The sequence below is a fragment of the Phoenix dactylifera genome, chromosome 8 (genome assembly GCF_051530095.1).
Source record: "Phoenix dactylifera cultivar Ajwa chromosome 8, Ajwa_hap1_PhDact_Kaust_v1.1, whole genome shotgun sequence".
Lineage (NCBI taxonomy): Eukaryota > Viridiplantae > Streptophyta > Magnoliopsida > Arecales > Arecaceae > Phoenix > Phoenix dactylifera.
In genome coordinates this window covers 25093500-25114014 of record NC_143197.1, presented here as the reverse complement: position 1 = coordinate 25114014, position 20515 = coordinate 25093500, and the positions used below count along the sequence as shown (strand labels likewise).

The 20515-nt window shown below is 40.0% G+C and overlaps 3 protein-coding genes across 3 annotated transcripts; 1 reads left to right on the top strand and 2 right to left on the bottom strand.

Moving 5' to 3' along the window:
• Positions 1-942: 942 nt before the first annotated feature.
• On the bottom strand, positions 943-6627 carry LOC103706271 (uncharacterized). Its single transcript, XM_017842567.4, has 4 exons — positions 6187-6627; positions 1684-2290; positions 1292-1568; positions 943-1215 (listed from the first exon to the last, which is right to left on the bottom strand). The coding sequence occupies exons 1-4, from the start codon at positions 6320-6322 to the stop codon at positions 1165-1167; spliced, it is 1071 nt and encodes a 356-aa protein (XP_017698056.4). The 5' UTR covers positions 6323-6627; the 3' UTR covers positions 943-1164.
• A 2696-nt stretch (positions 6628-9323) lies between these two features.
• On the bottom strand, positions 9324-16036 carry PPD6 (thylakoid lumenal protein (Mog1/PsbP/DUF1795-like photosystem II reaction center PsbP family protein)). Its single transcript, XM_008790330.5, has 3 exons — positions 15666-16036; positions 12546-12862; positions 9324-9720 (listed from the first exon to the last, which is right to left on the bottom strand). The coding sequence occupies exons 1-3, from the start codon at positions 15994-15996 to the stop codon at positions 9550-9552; spliced, it is 819 nt and encodes a 272-aa protein (XP_008788552.1). The 5' UTR covers positions 15997-16036; the 3' UTR covers positions 9324-9549.
• A 2860-nt stretch (positions 16037-18896) lies between these two features.
• LOC103706274 (F-box/kelch-repeat protein At5g26960-like) lies at positions 18897-20385 on the top strand. The gene has a single exon (XM_008790331.6). It carries the CDS (start codon positions 18993-18995, stop codon positions 20241-20243), a length of 1251 nt encoding a protein of 416 aa, XP_008788553.5. The 5' UTR covers positions 18897-18992; the 3' UTR covers positions 20244-20385.
• Positions 20386-20515: the final 130 nt, after the last annotated feature.

Genomic DNA, 20515 nt, shown 5'->3' with positions numbered 1-20515 from the left:
ACACACAGAGCATCCGATGACAGATGTGCAGATACACAAAGATGCGAAGCATCCACAGGCTGTTTTAACAAAATCTATATGAAATTCCGTTTTTGGAGGAGGAATAGACCAAATCATCACTGTAACATCAGCCCATCAACCATGTCGGCATTTATACATACCGGCAACACAAGACCAGTGAAGATTGAAACACCACAGACACTTCAATACAAGGGGATGATACCAAGTTACCAACAGTCGCAAAACCAATTACTTGACATTCTCAATAACATATATAAAGAAACTAATTAAAACATTTGTAGCATGCTTGAACAAATTCTACGGCAAAATGTACTCCAGTTGCAACTGATTGGCTTCAAATATGTAAGTGGCAAGTAGTTTCCAGACCTGGCAGATGACTCGCCAACCAATGGAGATCTGCATGGAACCATGATTTAGCTAATGTTGATCTATCTGATACATCTCAATGTTAAAAAAAAAATTATCAACCAGCAGAGGTCAACCTCTCAGTATTAATGATCTCATCCAGCAAATACATGACCTCTGCAACAAACCATAAGCACCATATCTCAACTAATGTCATGTAGCATCATCCTGATTCATTGCCACTTTCAAGTTCTTGACAGAATTTCTTCTCCTTTTTGTCAAATTCTTTGAAGTTCCACTAAGATCATTGCTATGATCTTATTTCAAGTATTCCAGGTTCTGGTTGCAAAACTTAACACGTACATGACAGGAGTTCCGCTTGATAGCAGTGAGAAAATGAACATCTAGTCTCCTTTGTTTCACTTACTGATATTAAACACTTAAAATAGTTGTGTCACCTGTTTCTTCGCTTCTGATCTTATCCATTTAATTTGTCAAAAGCTAAAACCCACATCTGTCATTTTTCAATTCCAATGCAGCCTCTAAACTCATACGACAACCAAATGTACAAACTCATGAAGAAAGAATTCATAGAACAGGACCATAAAATCAAAGAATACAAGCTCCATGCAAATTAATCAGAATGATAGCAATGGAATCGATTGCATGCACCATGTCTCTCACTACAAAATATATAAAACCTAGAGTTGCAAAGAAAACAGTTGCAACAGTCTCAACTCTCAAACAATGTCTCTACTTTACCATCTCTAAAGAAACACATCACACAACTTCCCTGTGCTAGCAGTTCTGTGTATGCTCAAAGCTCAGAGGTTGCTGGTAAAATGGAGCCTGCATATGTCAAACATTATAATTAGGAATTGACAGCAGTGGAAAATGATCAAGGCTAAAAAAGAAGCACACCTACCTCGAAAACGCCATGTCTAAAATGCTCGTAGGAATTCTCATAGCTCACAGCAGGGTTGGGCCACTGCATGTAGACAGCCTCCTTGGTGGTCTGATTACATCCGAAAGAACAAAACGGGTTCATGGTTAGGTTAGACAGGTTGTAGTTCATAGGAGTTTGGTTCCCTGGCAGTTGACAAAACTGAGAAATCCCTGTCTCATACTGCAAGAACGGCGATTGAAGAGCATTGCATGCCCCCAAGCCAAAATTCTGACCAAGTTTGAGACCTCTAACATACCTGCAAAGTTTTAAGTACCTTTCTCAATATAGCTGATAGCTTGGATGAGGAAGAAGATCTAATGATTGAGATGAAATAAAAGAAATGATCAGTTCTTGTGTAGGTAGCACTCTACCTTCCATAGCTCCGATCATAATCAGGATCACTGCGGTCCTTTTCCCTATCTCTGAAAATGGCAACTCTAGAAGTACCATCTTTTGTATTAGTCTTTTCATTTTCTTCTGAAGTCCTATGATGCTCCTGCTCATCCTTACCTGAACACATGCTTCTCCCATCAGCTGAAGATGACAACTGTTCCACTTCTGGACTGCTTGAACTGCTGAAAATACGGGCCCGAGCTTTGTCATATTCCTCCTTCCGCTCTTCCACAGTTCTCGTAGCGCATCTTTTAATTCCTAGCTCAACTGCATCACTTGGGGAAGCTTTGCTTGGCCTGGGGCGAATAGCAATCTTTACTTGTTCATTGGTCTCTTTTTCAGGCGGTTTTGTAGGAACTTCTGATAAACTGACAGCTGGAAATTTGCTGTCAGGTGTTTTCCTTGCTATTACTCTGCTACCTAAACCATCTATAATGCTTTCAGGTGCCATAGTCTGTAACCCATAGTGTTGAGCAACACGATGGGCAGCACACCTAAGATATGAAGTTGGGAGGTGCTGAAACTCAAATTGATATTGATCAGAGTTCCACATGAACTTCTGAATTTCCAACTCCATCCGTAGAACTACAATTCAAATACAAATAGTCAGCTGGTGTACATTGATACATAAAGAAGAAGCAACTAGAATTCAAAACAAAAGGAAAAAGAATTCAATATCATATTTCCTCCTTCCAACCATTCAGATAAAACCCAGGCTTTCCCTAAATGCAGGATGGCGCACACGAAGTACAACCCAATCAAGAGGTTAGCAATACTACAGTGCAGCTCCATAGTTCATGCATTAAAAATTTGCAAGGTGCCAGTAAGTGGAAGCAACACACAAGCATGTGTCAATAACAATCAAGAGTTTTGTAAAAATCTTGATGCATTTACATATATAACCAAAATTTTGGGACCATGGTACTAGTGAATTTAGTCCTCTTTATGTCAAATGGGAATTACTAGAGGAAAAGGAAAGTAGCAATAAACAGCAAGCATGACTCAAGAAACCAATCAGACTCTTGCCCTACAGGTCATCCATACAGCAGAAACAATACACAAGATTATAGTACAAACACTATAGTTTAGTTGGTTTTGTATGATCCATCATGCCAATTTCTTCTTTCAACCATGGCATGGCTCAACAGATACATATCCTGTCAGCCATGAGCAGCATGGTACAGTATTTTGGGGAATAGAAATCAAACTATAGTAGCTTAGAATGGGTTATAACTAGCCAATAGATAGCAACTGAAAAACAATCTCTATGAAAATTGGTATGAAGATAATTCAGTATATATGAGAACAAGAACTCAAAACCATTTTAACAGGTCCACATACCTATAGTAAAGAAACTAAAATCTTATCTGGGGTTGTGATCTTAATTAGTAGCGCAGTGTCTTACTTCATTAATCCCGAAGAGCTTTCAACAAGGAGCTAACAAACCAACATAAATAAAACACAAACATCATTACAAAGAAATATGCATGCCATCCATGTATATATGGGTGCCACTGAAACAAACCACAAAGCTAAAGCAATTCACAACATCAGGTTGTTGTAATTAGCGAAAAAAGAATACTTTTGCAAATCAGTGAAGTGACCCAATCTCCAATGGTCCAAGGATAGGAATCATCGGAACATTTTGAACCATCCGTAAACACTACAACATATATGATTAAGACAATTATGGCAAAAATATCAAAGCTAGCGATCCTAGGTCCAAAGATTATATATCATTTAGACAATCTCCTGACTCATCTGTTACTATCATTAGCATCCTGCCAAATTGATACCAAGGCCCACCTTATAAATTGGTGTAACATCGTCAATATCATACGCTAGCAATGTTGGCAGTTTCTTCCGTATTGTTGTCATAATTTCCATCAATGGATTTGTTTGTAAGATCATTTCTAGTCGCATCACTCCATACTTCATTATCATGACATTAAACATGACTTCCCTAAAAACAATGGTCTACTCTTAATTAAATAGACAATAAATCAAATAAAAACAAAAGAAACACCTGAACAGAACTATATTCACCCATCTTCATGTTGAATCATATCATGAAAGGGAAAAAATGACAACAACATTCAGACTTCCATACACTTTATTTGCTGAACCCACCACCACCTGATGTTCAGATCACTAACTAATTGAACAATCAATAAATCTAAAAGCATAGAAGCTCATAATGCTACTAAGTATTAGAAGGAAACAATTGTAACTAGTCCAATGAACATCCACAATTTGAAACCATATTTCTCATCTTGTACTTGTATTGGTGAAAGTGTCCCAAGCCACAAAGAAGCATAGGACAAAAAAATAGAATAGGAAATATACCTAATCGGAAGCAATCCTCAACATGTGATGCCTACAAACTTAGCAGAGTACAATGAAGAAGGTTCCTATGAAAAGCTCAACTGTCCGCACTGAAAAACTATGATTTAACATAACTTTAGAACTTCCTGATATAATGTATTCATGGATATGTATCTTTTTTATATACAATTACTATTCAAAGTAAATTACTACTTAATTCATTGCTTATAAAATATATAGTCAAGATACAAATGACGCAGACAAATGAGAGATACATATAAATTCATGAAACAACTACTAAAAGTTTAAAGCAAATAAAAAGATCCAAGTGACAGCCAGCTTGGTAAGTCAACTCTTCATTTTGCGGTTCACTTTGTAAATAAAAAATATAGCTAAGTAGGAGAATCCTAAAAAAATGAAGTTAAATATGAAACTCACTCCATTATTCTCCTGTAACGCTTCCAACATCACAACAACTGCAAAAACCATAGACTTTGCGCATCTCCCACTGACATAACTCTAGTAACGGAAGTTGAAACTAAAGGAAATGGCTTTCCCCTCATGATGCATAGTCCTACTGATAGAAAATGGAGTGCTCTAGAAAGGATCATTCTTTAACTAACAGTGCCTATGGAACTTGTCCCAACAAGCATATTAGTTGTCTGAAAATGACTTCAGTACAAAATGGTCACTTAAGGTTCTCCGACAACCACAATAAAGTAATTCCTCAGCTAAAGTGTTTGCAATGCTTATCATGGGCCAAACATAGTAATTCTCAGCCTGAGAATGGGATCAACTTACACTTCCAAAAAGGAAAGAATCTAGAGGAGTGCTAGTTGCTGCTTATGCACAGCATCAGCCACACAAGACTCCTTGCTGAAGTTGGCCTCACATATTTCAAATGTTAGCCCTCATTTTAGAAGGACGACTATGGTTTTTGCCTAAATAGACATGTAGGTTACAATTGGTATGATACTATCTATGATCTGTTAAATGAAGCCCAACCAGTTCGGGATATTTGGGCTATGATGAGTGATGGGGTGGCTTTTCAGGCCAATCATGTTTGCAGAGAGGCAAACGGGGCCGCGGATTAGGTAGCCTTTCAAGCCAATCATGTTTGCAGAAAGGCAAACGGGGCCACGGATTGGGTGGCCTTGTATATAGCCAGCCAGCCACTCTAGAGGTACCCTATGGGTTGGAGAATGATAGCTACCTAGAGCACTCCGAGACTTATTATTTTCTGACTTTATTGAATGTATCCGTAGTAGAAATGTATAAATCATCTGTTTCAGCACAAACAAAAAAAAAAGCCCAACTAGAAATAAATCTATCCAAGTATGGCCAGTCCATATAATGCCTCGTTCTCCTCTAGAAGTCCTTTCAACTAAAATGGCACAGCATAAACTTAAACAAAATATAAACTTATGCACTTGTGAGAACCAATCCAACTTATGACATGTTTCTTCATTAAAAAGATGATATAGCACAAATTACTAAACCTGTTTCTTTTCCTTTTTTTCCCTCTTAGATCAGAGGAACATTTAATTTCGGTAATGAGTGAAGATACAATATACAAGTATCTAATAAGATGCAGAACTAAAAACTTTAAAGCAAGAATTTTTCTCGATGCTGCTGGTTGCACTCACACTAGATTATTGTGAGCAACCGTTGCACCAAAAAAAAAAAAGCACGAATTTTTCAAATCTAAATTCCAGTTTCAAACAGAACACGCAAAGTAGCTGACATCACCAATCACCAGCATCAAAATCAATAAGATATCTGATGCAATCCAATACATTGACTGACAAATCCAAAAAATCAAAGCCCCAACCAAAGAAAATTTCGGCATAAAGAATCTAGAACTAGGCACTCCCACTCCTAAAAAATATCAAACCCAAAAAATAAAACCAGAGTTCCCCTCCCCCACCATCTACCCCGCCTCAAATTGCACCGGCCATCCTAGATCCGATGACAGAAACGCTAAAATAAAGAACCCAACAAAAGAAGACCTACATTCAAAGTAACCAGGCCAAGAACTGCAACGAAGCCCACCTCCCGCTCGTCATATCCCCAAAATCCAAACCCTAACCACCAAAATTTCTCAAACAGAACGGGAATTGAGCCAATAAAAAAAGGACGAGATCAGGATCACAAACCGCTGAGCCGATGGCGAGGATTCTCCAGGGCCTCCGCGAGGAACGGATCCACCAGCGCAAGAACCCCCTCCTTCTCCCTCTGGGCGCCGGCGTCGGCAGAGCAGCTCGCTGGAGACTCCATCTCCTCCCCCGGCATAAGAGAGAAAGGGAGTAGAGATCCGAGGGAGACAAAGAGATCAAATTCGCCTTCCCTTCTCTCCTCTCCCCCCTCTCTCGTCCTCTCTCTCTCTCCTCTCTCCTCTCTCCTCTCTCCTCCTCTGGCGAAACGGCTAAAGCAGAGGCCGGAAGACCCGCCCCTATCTTTAAACAGAGAACGCGACAAGGTTCGCAAAGCGAGGGGGTTTTTTTCCCAACTATTTGTTTAAAACTTTGGGTTTGATTCGATCTAGGAAAAGTGCTAAAGATCGCCCGTCCTGATCTAGGAAAACTTTGTGTTTGCTTCGAACATGGTACTAGAAATTGGGCCCCCTTTATATTACCTGTGCGAACCAATTATATTCTGCCACGTAACATACGTACAGAGGGTGATCTGCAGGAGTACTTCCGATTTAGTGCTCGATGGAAGAGATCCCGCCCGTTCGCTCGCTGGTATCAGTGGAGCTGGAAGATATGGACACAAGAGAGAGACAATTTGATATTTGTGTAACAATTTCTAGTGTAAAGTTTACATGTACACATATATTTTATTATAATTAAAATTAAAAAACTAATTATTGAAAATAAATTGATACTGATTAGTTGTAAATCAATTTGATTTTATTATATCATTAAAGAGACATAATTTGAAGTACAAATTTAAAAACCGTTTACTAATTCTAGATCTAGGCCATCTAAAAATTGAAGGCAAGGAGGAATTTTTGGATGGTGGAGAAAACGACATGAACATGTTGATCGCAAGCCGCAGATGGTCAACTTGGTTATGGATGGATTATTTTCGTTGCCTAATTTTTATGCGAGTAAAAAAGCCTGGTTTATTCAAACAAAAATTGAGGTCTAGGTAAAATGGGTTAGATGGTTTGTGTAGCATGTGAGAGAGAAATCATAAAGAGTGATCCAACTTATATGGAACATTTGTCTACAATGAGTAATCGAAGGTTCCTCTGAAATTATTCAGGCTAATCTACATTAACAAAATGGTCTTTGTGTATGAATATAAATTTCAAGCTGCAACATTCCATGATCCAAGTTAATGTGCTTCAAGAGTTCCTACACAACAATTTTTTTAAAAATAAATAAATAAATAAACTGCTTGGCAAGAAATGGTTACTCTAGTAGAACCTAATCCATTGTTTGCATAGCTAGAGCTAGCTCTAGTTCGCATGAAAACTACCTATAACTTATGTGATGATCTTCTGCTCTGGAATTTCCAATCCTAAATTTTATTGGGTTGCAAGGGGTGTTCAAGTTTCCTATGATTTATTTTAATACATTTGAATGCTGATCAAAACTGATGGATATATTTGAGACAGCACCCATGCATACTTGATCACAAAGGCAACAGGTAATTTGGTTTCCCCCACTTTGTTTGGTGGACAGCATCAAGCAATTCTATCTCCATGAGTAATTATAGATTACACAACAATACAAACCTCGCGTCAAAAATAAGTTAATAAGAACCAACACCACTTGCTGCATTGAAGCTAAAATTTATAGAAGCACTAAAAGAAATTAGAAGGCAACTAATAAGATATAAACAAGAATTTTTTCAAAATACTTTGAAAGATCAAACTTTGTTTTCCCTTCTCTGTCACAAATTAAAAATGTAGGTTCCCTCTTTTCACAAAAACAAAAAGAAAATACTGCCTCCATGGAAGATGTTCATGGAAGAATGAGAGTTTAATGCACCAACTTCAATAAGCGATTCTCACTCAGTGAAAGTTTAGCAGGCAGTGGACGCATCATTAAACATTTCACACGAAATGTAAATGAATGCTCCTTTTTCCTCTTGCAAGAATTGAAGGGCACTTTATATCAAGTCATTTGTCCGACTCTACTATGACCACCAAGAGGCTTTATCAGCAAACCCATCTCTACTTCTACAACCTAGAGGGTATACCAACAAGAGAACATGTAAATTGTAAGAAAGTTGACTCAAGAAGATACTGATTCTGGATATTCTTATGCACTTTTCTAAAACCAATTAAAATTCTCATAAAAAAGCTTTACCTATAGCATTCAAATCAATCTTATATCCTTCTGAAAGAAATGTTCAAAACCTTGTACAGAGCCACATATGAAGGCTCCTATCATGCCATTATTTATGGTGAAAGGAGCTTGAGATCTGATGCATAATGAGAAAAGATTTGCACCCATTCAATTCGATAGTCACTGGGAAGGAGCATTTCTCCTGTAGACATAGAACACTTCCTCTCACATGTCCATGATCCCCATCACTACTGGCCGACTTCCTTTACAGTTCTAAATGGTGGTGGAGTTCATCAAAATGGGCATATACATAATGCACTAGGTCCCCAGTATAAACATAATAAAGAAGTGATATATCACTCTGTTCTTTACTAAAGATGCATCACATGGAACAAGAAAAGCTTAGGTTTGCCATGTTTCCATATTATAGCCTATAGACCCCAATACTACTGTGGCCTGCCACCTGAAATAATATCAAAGGGTACTACTATTCATAACACTAGCAATATGAATAGTGCAGTAGGTCTATGGTACAGTCCCACTTAATAAAAGCGAACTTATCTAAATTTCTGCAGCAGATCGGGGGGGGGGGGGGGGGGGGGGGGGAAAGCGAACTTATCTAAATTTCTGCAGCAGATCGGGGGGGGGGGGGGGGGGGGGGGGGGGGGGGGGGTGGGGGGGGTCATGAAGCATTTTACTTCATGACCATTCTAGGTCACTTTTAATTAAGCAAGTAGGACTGTATCATTATAGCCAATATGGGAAGTATTGTCATATCAATAGGAAAATATTGCAAGGAAAAAAAGACTAAAGACATGATAGTTTTGCAGAAACTGGGCATCATATTGGAACCAGTTGGATCTGTCAGTAGATTTACCTTCATTTGTGCCAGAGTTGCCTCCGGCATGATATGTATTCATAACACCATAATGTTTTATTAGGTGACCTGACTTTACGAAATCAGGTTGTTTAATTCAACTTGTGAAAACACAGAAGAAGAATGGACTTGTGCCATCTTGTAGCCAAAGCTGTTGAAAATTGAGATCAAAATCTGTACAGGGGGATCATTGCAGTTCCCTCAATAAGAGATCTAGCAGTAGATCCAAACTCATAGCGCATCTCAGACAATTAAAGGTGATCTGGATATACAAAAATTAATGATGTGATGGTAGACATCTTTCCATCTCTTACTCTTTTTGAGGGATCACTGATTTCATGTTATACTTGGAATGAGTCCAGCATTGCTTTGAGAGTCTTCTGAGACGACGCCCACTGTTTGTCACTGGCACTTGCTACAAATAGAATGACAGTATTTCCCTTGGCAGTTGCTTTCGCCAGATTATGTGACCCCGTCGAAGCAAATGGAGTCTCAAGCACATAATTGTAATACTGCACTTGCCAATGAGATTATATTAGGAAGTTGAATCTGTTATCTAAACACAACTAAAAGCTAAGTTGCTCGAACACTTATGAAAACAGAATTACAAAATTCAAACAGCCAAAAGATATCATCTAAGTTATGTACAGTACAAGAAGACAAGAATACACAAAAAGAAAAAGTCCTTTGGATATATAAACAGTTAGACAAAGGCTACAAAATAGGACAAGTATGTGAATCATGAGTCCTATACTGAGGTCTCACAGTCAGTCAGTTGCGCTTGGTGAAGACACCTAGGTTTTATTCAAAGGGATATGATCTTTGAGCATCTGATAATGCAAGAATGATGGCAAAGTATGTTTCACAGCCAAGAAGAGTCATAATCAGCAAATCTTTATCTTCCTTCCTCATAAGAACTGCTGCATGCATGCAAATACTTTATAGACTTGTCCAAATCTTCTAGTACCTCATGGATCTGCTATTCCAGTAGAGGTAAGTCCAATCAGAGCATTACAAGCTACCAGAAATATCAGAGACTTAATATAGTGGATGCAAGATAAAATTTTCATCGATGCTTTTGACATCTGGTTTTCATCAGTTTTTGCTAGCTGATGTACCTGATAAGTGGCCCAGCAGCAGTAGGATTCCAGTCAAAATGCCCCATCAAAATGATAAGGCTATCAGGAGGTTTATATGCAGAGATTCTGAGGATGAAGTGTTCACATGTCAAGAAGGAAAATAACCTTTCGTTTGCAATCTGGTGCTCTACAGCATGGTGAACTACCTTACTAATGAAGCAATAGTCAATATTCATTTTTGAGCCAAAGAAATAAGATGTCAAATTCATAAGAGAGAGAGAGAGAGAGAGAGAGAGAGTAGAAAAAGGGAAGTTGATGACACTGAAACTATAAAATATTGGCAAACCATACTCAAATTTCTAGCCTTTGACAAGAGACTGGTAAAGGTGTGTTGGCTGTGGTAACCAGGTGCTTCTTTGATCAGACTAAGGACTTGATAGGAAGGTTTCATTCAAACACTGGAGACCAGCTGATGGCTGGAATTGGCCAGTGGAAATTAGCAGTAACAAAAACGGTCTTCCCACTTCAATTTTCTTGGATATTTCTTCCCCTACCCTGTAACTTTGTCTAGAGAGGCAAAAGCTAAAATTAGATCTGGGTGCGTACTGTTAGGAAGGCATCAACATGTCAGCCTACTAGTTCTTCCATCAAACATGGAATCACTTATTTCATCCGATTTGGTGGTATATCTAGCCCTTTCGTGGCATAATCAAGAATTTAACCAATGATTGGTTTATGAATTCCTTTGCTGTATATATTGATTTTAAGGGTTAGGCTCTTCCTCAACTCAAACAATTGCAAATCATGCTTTCTGCATCCAAGTTATTATAAGTCTTCTCCCTTTTATCCCTCCTTTAATCTGCGTGTACATACGGTTACCCAATTTAGCCACTTCTCCATCACATGATAGTCAATATAAGCAACTTCAGCTCTTTCTCTAATGTATAAATGTACCTATGCAACTTACATCCCTTTCTTACTTGTACCAGGCATCTTTTGAACATTGCCATCTCCATGACACTAATGTAGTATGCATTGGTATTCCATTACCACCAAACATTCTAATCCATACAACATCGTAGGCCATGTTGTTTTGGCATTTAATTTTTCTTGAAGCCTCGCAGGAAGGTGATGACTGCAGAACATTACACAAGCACCTCTGAACCCTATATTCAAATCATTATATTACACTTTCCAAGGTCATAGGTTCCCCACTTTTTTCCATATGATAGATCCATGAATTGAAGGCTTTTAATTTTCAGCTGATCATGTTCATCTATTCTCTTTCGAGGTTTGCGTTATTAATATTAGATCCTCATACTTTCAAAGCATTATACCACAGATCCAAATATGATATGCAACCCCATTTCCATCTCATAAGAACCATATGATCCCAAAGACAGACTTGGCACCCTGATCCTTGGTATTAACTGTCTATTCATCAAGAGCAATTTTAAATAGAAACCAGTTTAGAGCCAACCCCTTTTCCCTGCGTGTCCTTTGTGACCTAAAAATTCTCGTTTTGCACAACTTCATGACATATAAGCTATCAGAATAATGCTTGCGATACTATCTGATATGTTGTCTAAAGTCTAAAGAACCATGTGTTGATTCTGTCCTCTCTCTAATTTTTTTTCTGGCACTTAAGCAAGAAAACAGCCACCAAACTCAAATTGGTTCTAAAAATGGTTCTTGATCTTTGTTCCATCATTCTCACCTATAACTTCATGATGTGGCATTTTAGTTCCAGAAACATGTGCAACTTCATATGTTCCCATAACGTACTCTACTCTTTCAGGAACTAATACATATTAACTACCATTCTTTAGCTAGCCTTGATATTGTTCTTGGAGGATGTTCCAATGTCAAGTAATATCTTTTGCTAAAAATGAAAATTTAACACAGCTAGATCTTACTTGTCATCTAATGTAATACAATGGACCAGTTGCATACTTCATAGTCAAGTCATTACAGTCAAAGCCATCTATTTATTTTTTTTGGACGGTCAATGATGGCAAGGGCATTGCCCAGAAAAAACTCCAAAAAAGAAAGAAGGGTTAGGAACATTTAATTGGTTTGATATTCTGACCAAGACACATTTAATGATGACATCCATAGATCATAAGGTTTAGAAGAACCACCCAAATGTTGACATGCGTGGATGACAAGAACTGTAATCTTTACACAGTATAACAGTCAAGGCAAGAAAGCAGGAAAGTTATCTGATAAGGGAGAGGAAAAATAATGAGGAGCATTACCGTTTGATTACCATTCTTTTCAACTGAAGTTTCAAGGAGCTCATCTGAATCATATGTATTTCCAGTGACAAATGGTCCAAGAGAAGCAATCACCTTCTCAGGGCTTCCAATGTCTTCAATTGTGGCATTTGGTTTGTTGGTTAGACGTATTAATGGAGAAGCCACCACTTGAACTTTTCCTTGGTTTTCATCCTCAAATTTCACCTCCACCCAAGGTTCAGCACATTTTGGTTGGCAGTAATTTCCAGATAGTATGTTAGCAACTCGTGTTTGTTTCCAAGTTGGAGGGAGAATAAATTCATAGGGTTGCACATTACCTGCAAAGCTTAGATTCTCAATATTCACAAACATACAAAGAGAACCAGAAATACATCACACAGGAAAGGATATGGTAAAGGAAAAGCAAGGATAGACAATGTCCATGAAAGTAAGCAAGAAAATCTATCATATTAAAAGGCACAAGGTTGTGCTGATCACTTATAGACAGGGACACATATCATGCAGATTTTAATGCTTAGGGATGCGTAGGTAGTTTATTATGTATATGCTGATGGTTTACGATCTATGGATGGAAATTTGATAAGCAAAACTTTAATGGTCACAATACTAGAAGCTTCATAAAAATACATCCTGATAGAAAGGATAAATTATTTTATTCCGTGAATCTCAATGAACACTCAATTTCATTGTCAGGTTGTCACTGTGATGAAGTAATGGAACATCAGCAATCAACAGAGGAAAAAATAATTGAGAATTGTCTGATATGGTCCTTAATTTATTTACCGAAAGAATTACAATCAGTAGTGTGGATCCTAAAATTTCAGTGCTAGGTTGTGAAGATCTAAGAAGACCTGCAAAAAAAAAAAAAAAAAAAGATTCAAACCCTCAAGATTGGGCAAGGCTCTCTGCACAGCAAAGAATGGTGGACTGAGATACAGGAAACCAATCAAAATAAATTAACTTGACTTCTTGGTTATGGTAACTGAAAATGAACTAACTCGTAATATCATTAATCAATGAAGTTCTAAGTTTCTGGTATAGCAGATTTATGTTGTCTGTTACATTTCTTAGACTTTCCCTGGAAACATGTTCAATTTTTCATCCTATGTTTCTGTTATAACCCTCGCCTACTCTATTGGCCTCAATAAATTTAAAGAAGGTTTGATTTTATTAATCCATGTTTTTTATCTCTCTCATCTCTCAGTTCTTTGAGCTCTTTTTGTACTATTTTACTTTTGTAATTACATATATAGGCGGCCATAGAGCAGATTTGCATACAAAATGAGGAAGCATCACTTCAACAAAATGATCAGAAGCAAAAGCACATAAGAAGCATCCAAATGACAAATTATCTATACAAATAAGCATAAACAACTATTTGGTATAGCTTGCTTAATATTTTCACGTTCAATAAAATGTTTTTGCATATGTTCTGCCAGAGGCATTACCATACCCCTCGAAGAATGAAATATGGCTTCATTCACTTTATGAATCAGCCTCCTTCCAATTCAACCTATTCATTTATGCATCCCCTATTTGAACTCTGACTCACCACCAAACGGTAAAAGGATACTGTTCTTTTATTTTAGGCATTATATGCACCATACAACAGCCAGTCATGTTTTCAGGCAATGATTTTGAAGTATCCATCTTAGTCCCTTTCAGGAATGATACTACTCATTCTTGTTGTCTCAATCACTTTCCTCAAGCCACCATCTCTTATGAAACCCACCCTTGTAACCTTGCCCTTTTTTTCTCTCCTTTCCCCCCTGTTTTAAACAAATGAGCACATATTTTCCCCCATTTCCAGCCATCAAGTTTTTTGTATGCAAGTCTATTTGGTGTTCTTTATTTTGTACTTGCTAATTCTACCTTTCCATGGTTCTATTAATTTGATAAGAATTAATTTTCTTTGAGATCATCAATTTCAAATCACATTTAGATCACTTGCCCTAATTGAGGCACATTTTCCCAATTCTTTAATGCCTTCGAATTTCTCTGGACCCAATACTGCATCAGGTCGGATTTATATCCTCTTTCTAGTCTTCAAGTCATCACACCACCATGCGCATCGTCCTTCAGATTGTCCCACAAATATGTTTGCAAACTTCTCATTGTTTAACAGTCAGATATAATCTGCATATATTGTAATAGTCCGCCACTTTAAGTCAACTACTTATTCCACTCCTCAGCTTCTCAGCTTCTCTTTTCATCTCTAACATGGTTTAATGTTCACCCACTGACATCATAATCTTGTTTATGCCTCTACTCATTCGGCATTTTATCTCTCTCTCCCTCTCTCTCTCTCTCGCGCACGCGCGCATCACAGATTTTCTATAGAGCGCATATTTCAATCTTCTTGCTAGTGTCTAGGTCATTACAGGACATCAGGATTTAGGCCCTTTTCTATAGACCACCATGTGTGCATGTTCTTTTTTTTTTCCCTCTCTCTATTGCATACAGTATGCAATCCTAAACTTCTTCGGGTTGGCACAGTACCAAGAATGCATCTCTTTTGTTGTTCCACCACCAAAGACACTCACCACACCTACTGTCTGTTACACTCTCAATTCTACCACTTCTAGTTCCATTCATAAGCTCTTTTCTGAGTTGCTTTTGAGCATTAACTTTAACCTCCGTCGATCATGAGTACCATCACCCTAAATTACTTACCAAGAAAAGCTTCATATATGGCTATTGGCTATTCACTGGAGGGAGAACAAATCCCTGTTTTCTCTTTAGGTTTGGTCTCTGTTTTTCCCGCTCTCCTCCTACCGACATTTTGGCTCAAACTATCTTAGCTATCATGGGATCCAGAATCCGAAATTAGCTCAAACCATCTGAACTAAATGCGGGATCTAGAATCCGAAAATTAGCTCAAACGATCTGAACTAATTACAAGATCTAGCATCTCGCGTGGAATGTTCTTCCAGACCTAGTAACCCATCTAAAAATCGAAGATACAATGCAAAAATTGCTCCTTTTACTAAATTTACAATCTTTCCCCGCAAAACAGAAACCAATTCGCACCATCTCCATTCCCCAAGAATCAAACAAACAAGTATTTCAATCAGTCTGTGGTACAAATACAAGAAATTGGAGGCTTCGGGAGGGAATTACCGGCACGGAGAGCGGGAGTATCTTTTGCAGTGGCTTTGAAGACCACGAAGGACGGATTGGACGGGGCCGGGGGCAAATAGGACCCCACCTCGACCTCCTTGGCTTCCGAAACGGAGGGCCCCTTCCAGAGAACAGAGGCAAAAGCGATCCCGGCGAGGAAATCTCGCCGGCGAGCGATCGGATTGCGGAGCTGCTGCGAGGGCCGGCTCGGATTGGAGGAGGCAATGGCGAGGGATTCAGGGGAATAAGATAGGAGAGGGGGGGATCGAGCAGAGGTCGCGAGGATGGAGGAGAACAGAGCGAAGACGGGAGCGGCGGAACCGGTGGCCATGAGAAGAAGAAGGGAAGAAAGTGGGAGAAGAAGTATAAAGCCTTTGGATTGCTCACTCCCGCTCTTATCCAGTAGTAAAGAATATGAGTCTCGTGCCTCGTTGCACGCCGCAACGGCCATTTCCCGGTTCTGACCGTTAAGTCAGCTTCCTACGGTTTGATTGGTTTCCTACTTTACCATCCTCATCAGAAATAAAATAAGTCCTTAGTAGCTTTATTAGTAAATCTAGACTAATATTCAAATATTTTTTAAAAATAAAAAACTATCTAATATATCTTCTTTCCCTAACTTTATAAAAAAAAAAAAAACTATCCCTCATTGTATGGCATGCTTTTTATACATTTTCTACCTTCCAATGTTGATCACACCAATGAAGAATAATTTAATATCAATAGTAATATAGTTGAGAAAAATATAAGTTTCCTTTTAATCAACAAAAAATTGCACAAATAACATAGTTATGCTATCATGATTGGTTATTATTTTCTGCCATAATAGCAAATAATGTCTAATGATAATTGCCCGTTTTTAAACTTAAATAACAATTTGCAAATTAGGTATTTCTTTTTAAGGTAATGGTTATTATAGCCTACAGCCATTCCTATCACTTTGGTGAGATCTCGATGATTGCCGGGTCTTCTGATTAGGATACGGCCAACTGTGGAGAGCTCTTGATATACAAGCTTGGCAGTATGGCATTAGGTCCGCTCAGTGGCACTTTCTATCCACCACGTATTAGCATCATGGCGTGTTTTAATAAATTGGACCTTCTAGTGAGCTATAACCAATTCGGAGATGTATTAGGTCTCATATGGTATTTTATCATTAACAGAAAATAATGAGTTTGCTCCTACAATAAGAATGCTCTCCCTGTGACCACCTACCTCCCTTGATCTGAACTGCTAATGATTAAATAAGAAAGTTAAAGGAAGTTCAATTATTAAAGGAAGGAGCCTTTCCATCTTTCCTGAGCAAACAAAGGATCCTTTCAAAATTCCTTTTGAATAATGAGATTTGTCGCATGATTAGTCTCTGGTGGTAATGGAACCCACTTTTATTAGCTTTTGCTGACATAGAGGCCACATCTTGGATCCCATCAATATACACCCTCATTGGCTCTTATTTAGGTGTGTCCGTCGGTTTATCTGACATGGATTTCTTGCCCTCTTGTTCAATAATTAAACACTTTTTCTTTGGACACATTGTAAAGGGACAAGGTTATGGTCCATTATATGTATCCTAATCAATATTAAATTAAGTAAATTGGTTGCCACTAGATGTTTGTAGGCAAATGTTTCTACACATATTGGCCTATTTTGAATATATTTGCACATTTTATGCACATTCGTGATGCAATGTATGGAGTCAAATCCATATTGCCATCAAAGTAAGGATCTAGGAATAAGTTTTTGGGTCACAAAGTTCTTAATGATTACGTGCAGTCAAATTGAAGACATTAAGTTATTTTCCCCTAATTTTTCATTAGTTTCAGAAAATGACCACAAAAAGGTTGTTTTATTCGTCATCTCTTTGGTTTTCACCATAGTTTCTGTTAAGATCCATTTAGTATTCATCCTTGAAAAAAAAAAAACAAACAAAAGATAATCTTAAGGGAATCATAACTCAAGTATATTCTCAAATTTGCCCTTATTTCAATCTTGTACATCCACCTAGTTTATCGAGTTTTTCGGAAATAATAGAATGGAAAAAATCTTTGTACAACCGGCAAAAAAATAATTCCAGAAAAAAACTGTATTATTTTTGGATTTATACCAATAAACAAAAAAAAAGCATGAGTAATGAATTAATAAGTTGAATAAAAGCTCTAGAAAAAAAAGAAATCTAAATCTTAATTTCCAATCACGCCTCTCCAATTAGTTAATAGGCCTTTATTTATTCTATTTCCATGGTAATTTTTGTCATACAAACTACAAATTCTAAGTGATCATCAATTGACTCAAGTGATTACAAGTGCGATAGGAAATAAAAAAAAAATAAACAGAGAGACAAATTGGGAAATCATTAAGCTAGAGCTGCTCTGCTTCACATATAAATCGAACTAACTTCATCCAATTTGGTGTTTGGGTCATAGATATATAGGTTCAACATGAATCGGCGTTGACTAATCAACACATCGACTCGCAACATTATAAATAAAAATTCTAAAATTAATATAATAAAGTACCAAATATAAAAGAATTATACCAATGATTTTGTTGCACACGTAACATCTCTTTGTAAAAGGATTGAATTTCATGAATAATATTAGACCTGTATTCATCAATTAACAAAAACATAAAAGAAAATCTTAATCTTTAGACAAAAGATACTGAAATTCCTATGACCTGCTCATGTGCATTGCCCAGCTGCTTGGTGCTACAGAGTAACAACTACAGAATGAGATTGTATGAAATTTTTTTGTTTACATATGCATTTGGATATATTGGCTCCAACTCACCAGTCACCACTTTTCATCTGAAAATTTTGGGATCAAATGCTTAAACAGAAATTCTCTAATAAAAAATAAAATATATTTTTTAAAAAATTATAACTTAACCATTGTGAAAATAATAGAAAGCAGAGAAGAGCTCAGAATGCGGCGTGGAAGAAGACAGAAGGAACACAACCCCAGCTGCTGTCGCGCAAACGACGGCCGGTTCGCGGCCCCTATTAGCTGTCACTTTCCAAGAAATGAAGACTTCGTAGTTTGTAGATAAATTAACTTAATCTAAACCTCACATGACCAATCCAAAGAAAACCCTTCAGCCTTCACCCCTTCTCGTACTCCATTGGATCATTAAATAAACACTCGTAGAATTATTAATTATCATTAAGTCCAAGTGCTCCCAATTAATTACTTCGCAATAAAAAGCACCGTCTCTCGCCAACGAATCAAAAGGATATAAGAAGGGAAGAAAGCAAACAAACAAGCAGCGTTTCAACTCTCTCTCTCTCTCTCTCTCTCTCTCTCACTCATCTTTCTCACTCTAATCGCCATGGCCGAGACTTGTAATTCTCGAAGCTTCTCTTGGCTCGTGAAGTCCTGCCTCCCCGACCCCCGCCGCGAGATCGCCAGAGCCCCGCCCGAAAGCCACCACTGCCGGCAGCCCGCCGCCGCCGCTGCCTCCCCCGCCGTCGCCGCTGCCTCCCCCATCTCCTCCCTCCCCGACGATCTCCTTCTGGAGTGTCTGTCTAGGGTTCCGCTCTCTTCCCTCCCTTCCCTTTCCCTCGTCTGTCGCCGCTTTTCCCTCCTTCTTGATTCCCCCGCCTTCCTCGACATCCGCCGCTCCCATGGCCGCCTCCGCCGCACCCTCCACGCCCTCTCCTTCTCCGATCTCGGCCTCCTCGTCTCCGCAGCCATCCACGCCGACGACCCCGCCACCGCCGCGGCCGCGGCCGCCTGGGACTGCGCCTCCCCCATTCCCCTCCCTACCCAGATCCTCGACGGATCTTTATCGCACGCTCGCCTCGCCGCCGTCGGCCGCTCGATCTACATCATCGGCCGCGGCGCGACCCTCCGGTACGACACGTGGACCGGCGCGATCGCCCCCCGTGCGCCGACCCTCTTCCCCCGCAAGAAATTCGCTGCCGCTGCAATCGGCGGCAAGATCTACGTCGCCGGTGGCGCCGCCCGGACTTCTGCGGTGGAGGAGTACGATCCGTCGGCGGACGCATGGCGGGTGGTGGCGGAGGCCCCCCTGCGGCGGTACGGGTGCGTCGCCGCTGCCGCCGGCGGTGTGTTCTACGTTATCGGCGGGCTGAGGGTCGGTGGCCGGGAGACGGCGGGGAGCCTGGACGCGCACGTATGCGCGGGGTCGATGGACGCGTACCGTGTGGGGACGGGGGCATGGGTGAGGGGGCGAGCTGGGGCGGCGGCGGTGGCGGTGGTGCCGGGCGGCGGGTGCGTGGTTGGGGCGTGCGGGGCGGGCACGCACGTGTACGTGCTGGCGAGCCACGCGGTGGAGGTGTCGTTCTGGAGGTGGGAGGCAGGGCGGGGGCGGAGGGGTGGGGAGTGGACGCGGCTCGAGCCGCCGCCGGTGCCGGGCAGGGCCCGGCTGGGCGGGGCGGTCCGGTTCAGCTGCGCCGCCGTGGGGGACGACAAGGTGGTGACTCTGGCCTACGTCCCCTCCACCGCTGGCGCGGAGGGGGCGGTGCTGGTGTACGACATCGCCGGCGGCGAGTGGACCCGCGGGCCGGACCTCCCGCGGGGGCTCCGCCGCGCTGCGTTCGCCTGCGTCGAGTGCTAGCCACCGCACGATGGGGCATCGCTAACGGTGCGCCCCTGCACCGTAGCGGTAGGATGCGGCCGCGTTAGAGTTTACTGTTGCTTGACAGCGTGTGATTTTGTGCCGCGTTGCAAGGTGCGATGCGTGGCGGATGATGGTTGGTTGGGATGGAATAGTCTTCGTGGTGCGAGGATGGGCATATCGTGGCCGTGTATCACGGCGCTGTTTCTGATTATGATCGTACGATTAGCGTTGTTGATTGATTTGATTTTAGAGGTTGCTTCTTTTGGAGT

What these genes read in the sequence shown, in the direction of transcription:
- LOC103706271 (XM_017842567.4), bottom strand. Translation starts at nt 6,322, where the DNA reads ATGCCGGGGGAGGAGATGGAGTCTCCAGCGAGCTGCTCTGCCGACGCC. An exon ending in TATGATCGGAGCTATGGAAG is followed by an intron (nt 1,569 to 1,683) that starts GTAGAGTGCTAC and finishes AAAACTTTGCAG; the next exon opens with GTATGTTAGAGGTCTCAAAC. An exon ending in TTAGACATGGCGTTTTCGAG is followed by an intron (nt 1,216 to 1,291) that starts GTAGGTGTGCTT and finishes TGACATATGCAG; the next exon opens with GCTCCATTTTACCAGCAACC.
- PPD6 (XM_008790330.5), bottom strand. Translation starts at nt 15,996, where the DNA reads ATGGCCACCGGTTCCGCCGCTCCCGTCTTCGCTCTGTTCTCCTCCATC. An exon ending in TACTCCCGCTCTCCGTGCCG is followed by an intron (nt 12,863 to 15,665) that starts GTAATTCCCTCC and finishes TAAGCTTTGCAG; the next exon opens with GTAATGTGCAACCCTATGAA. An exon ending in AAAAGAATGGTAATCAAACG is followed by an intron (nt 9,721 to 12,545) that starts GTAATGCTCCTC and finishes TGGCAAGTGCAG; the next exon opens with TATTACAATTATGTGCTTGA.
- LOC103706274 (XM_008790331.6), top strand. Translation starts at nt 18,993, where the DNA reads ATGGCCGAGACTTGTAATTCTCGAAGCTTCTCTTGGCTCGTGAAGTCC.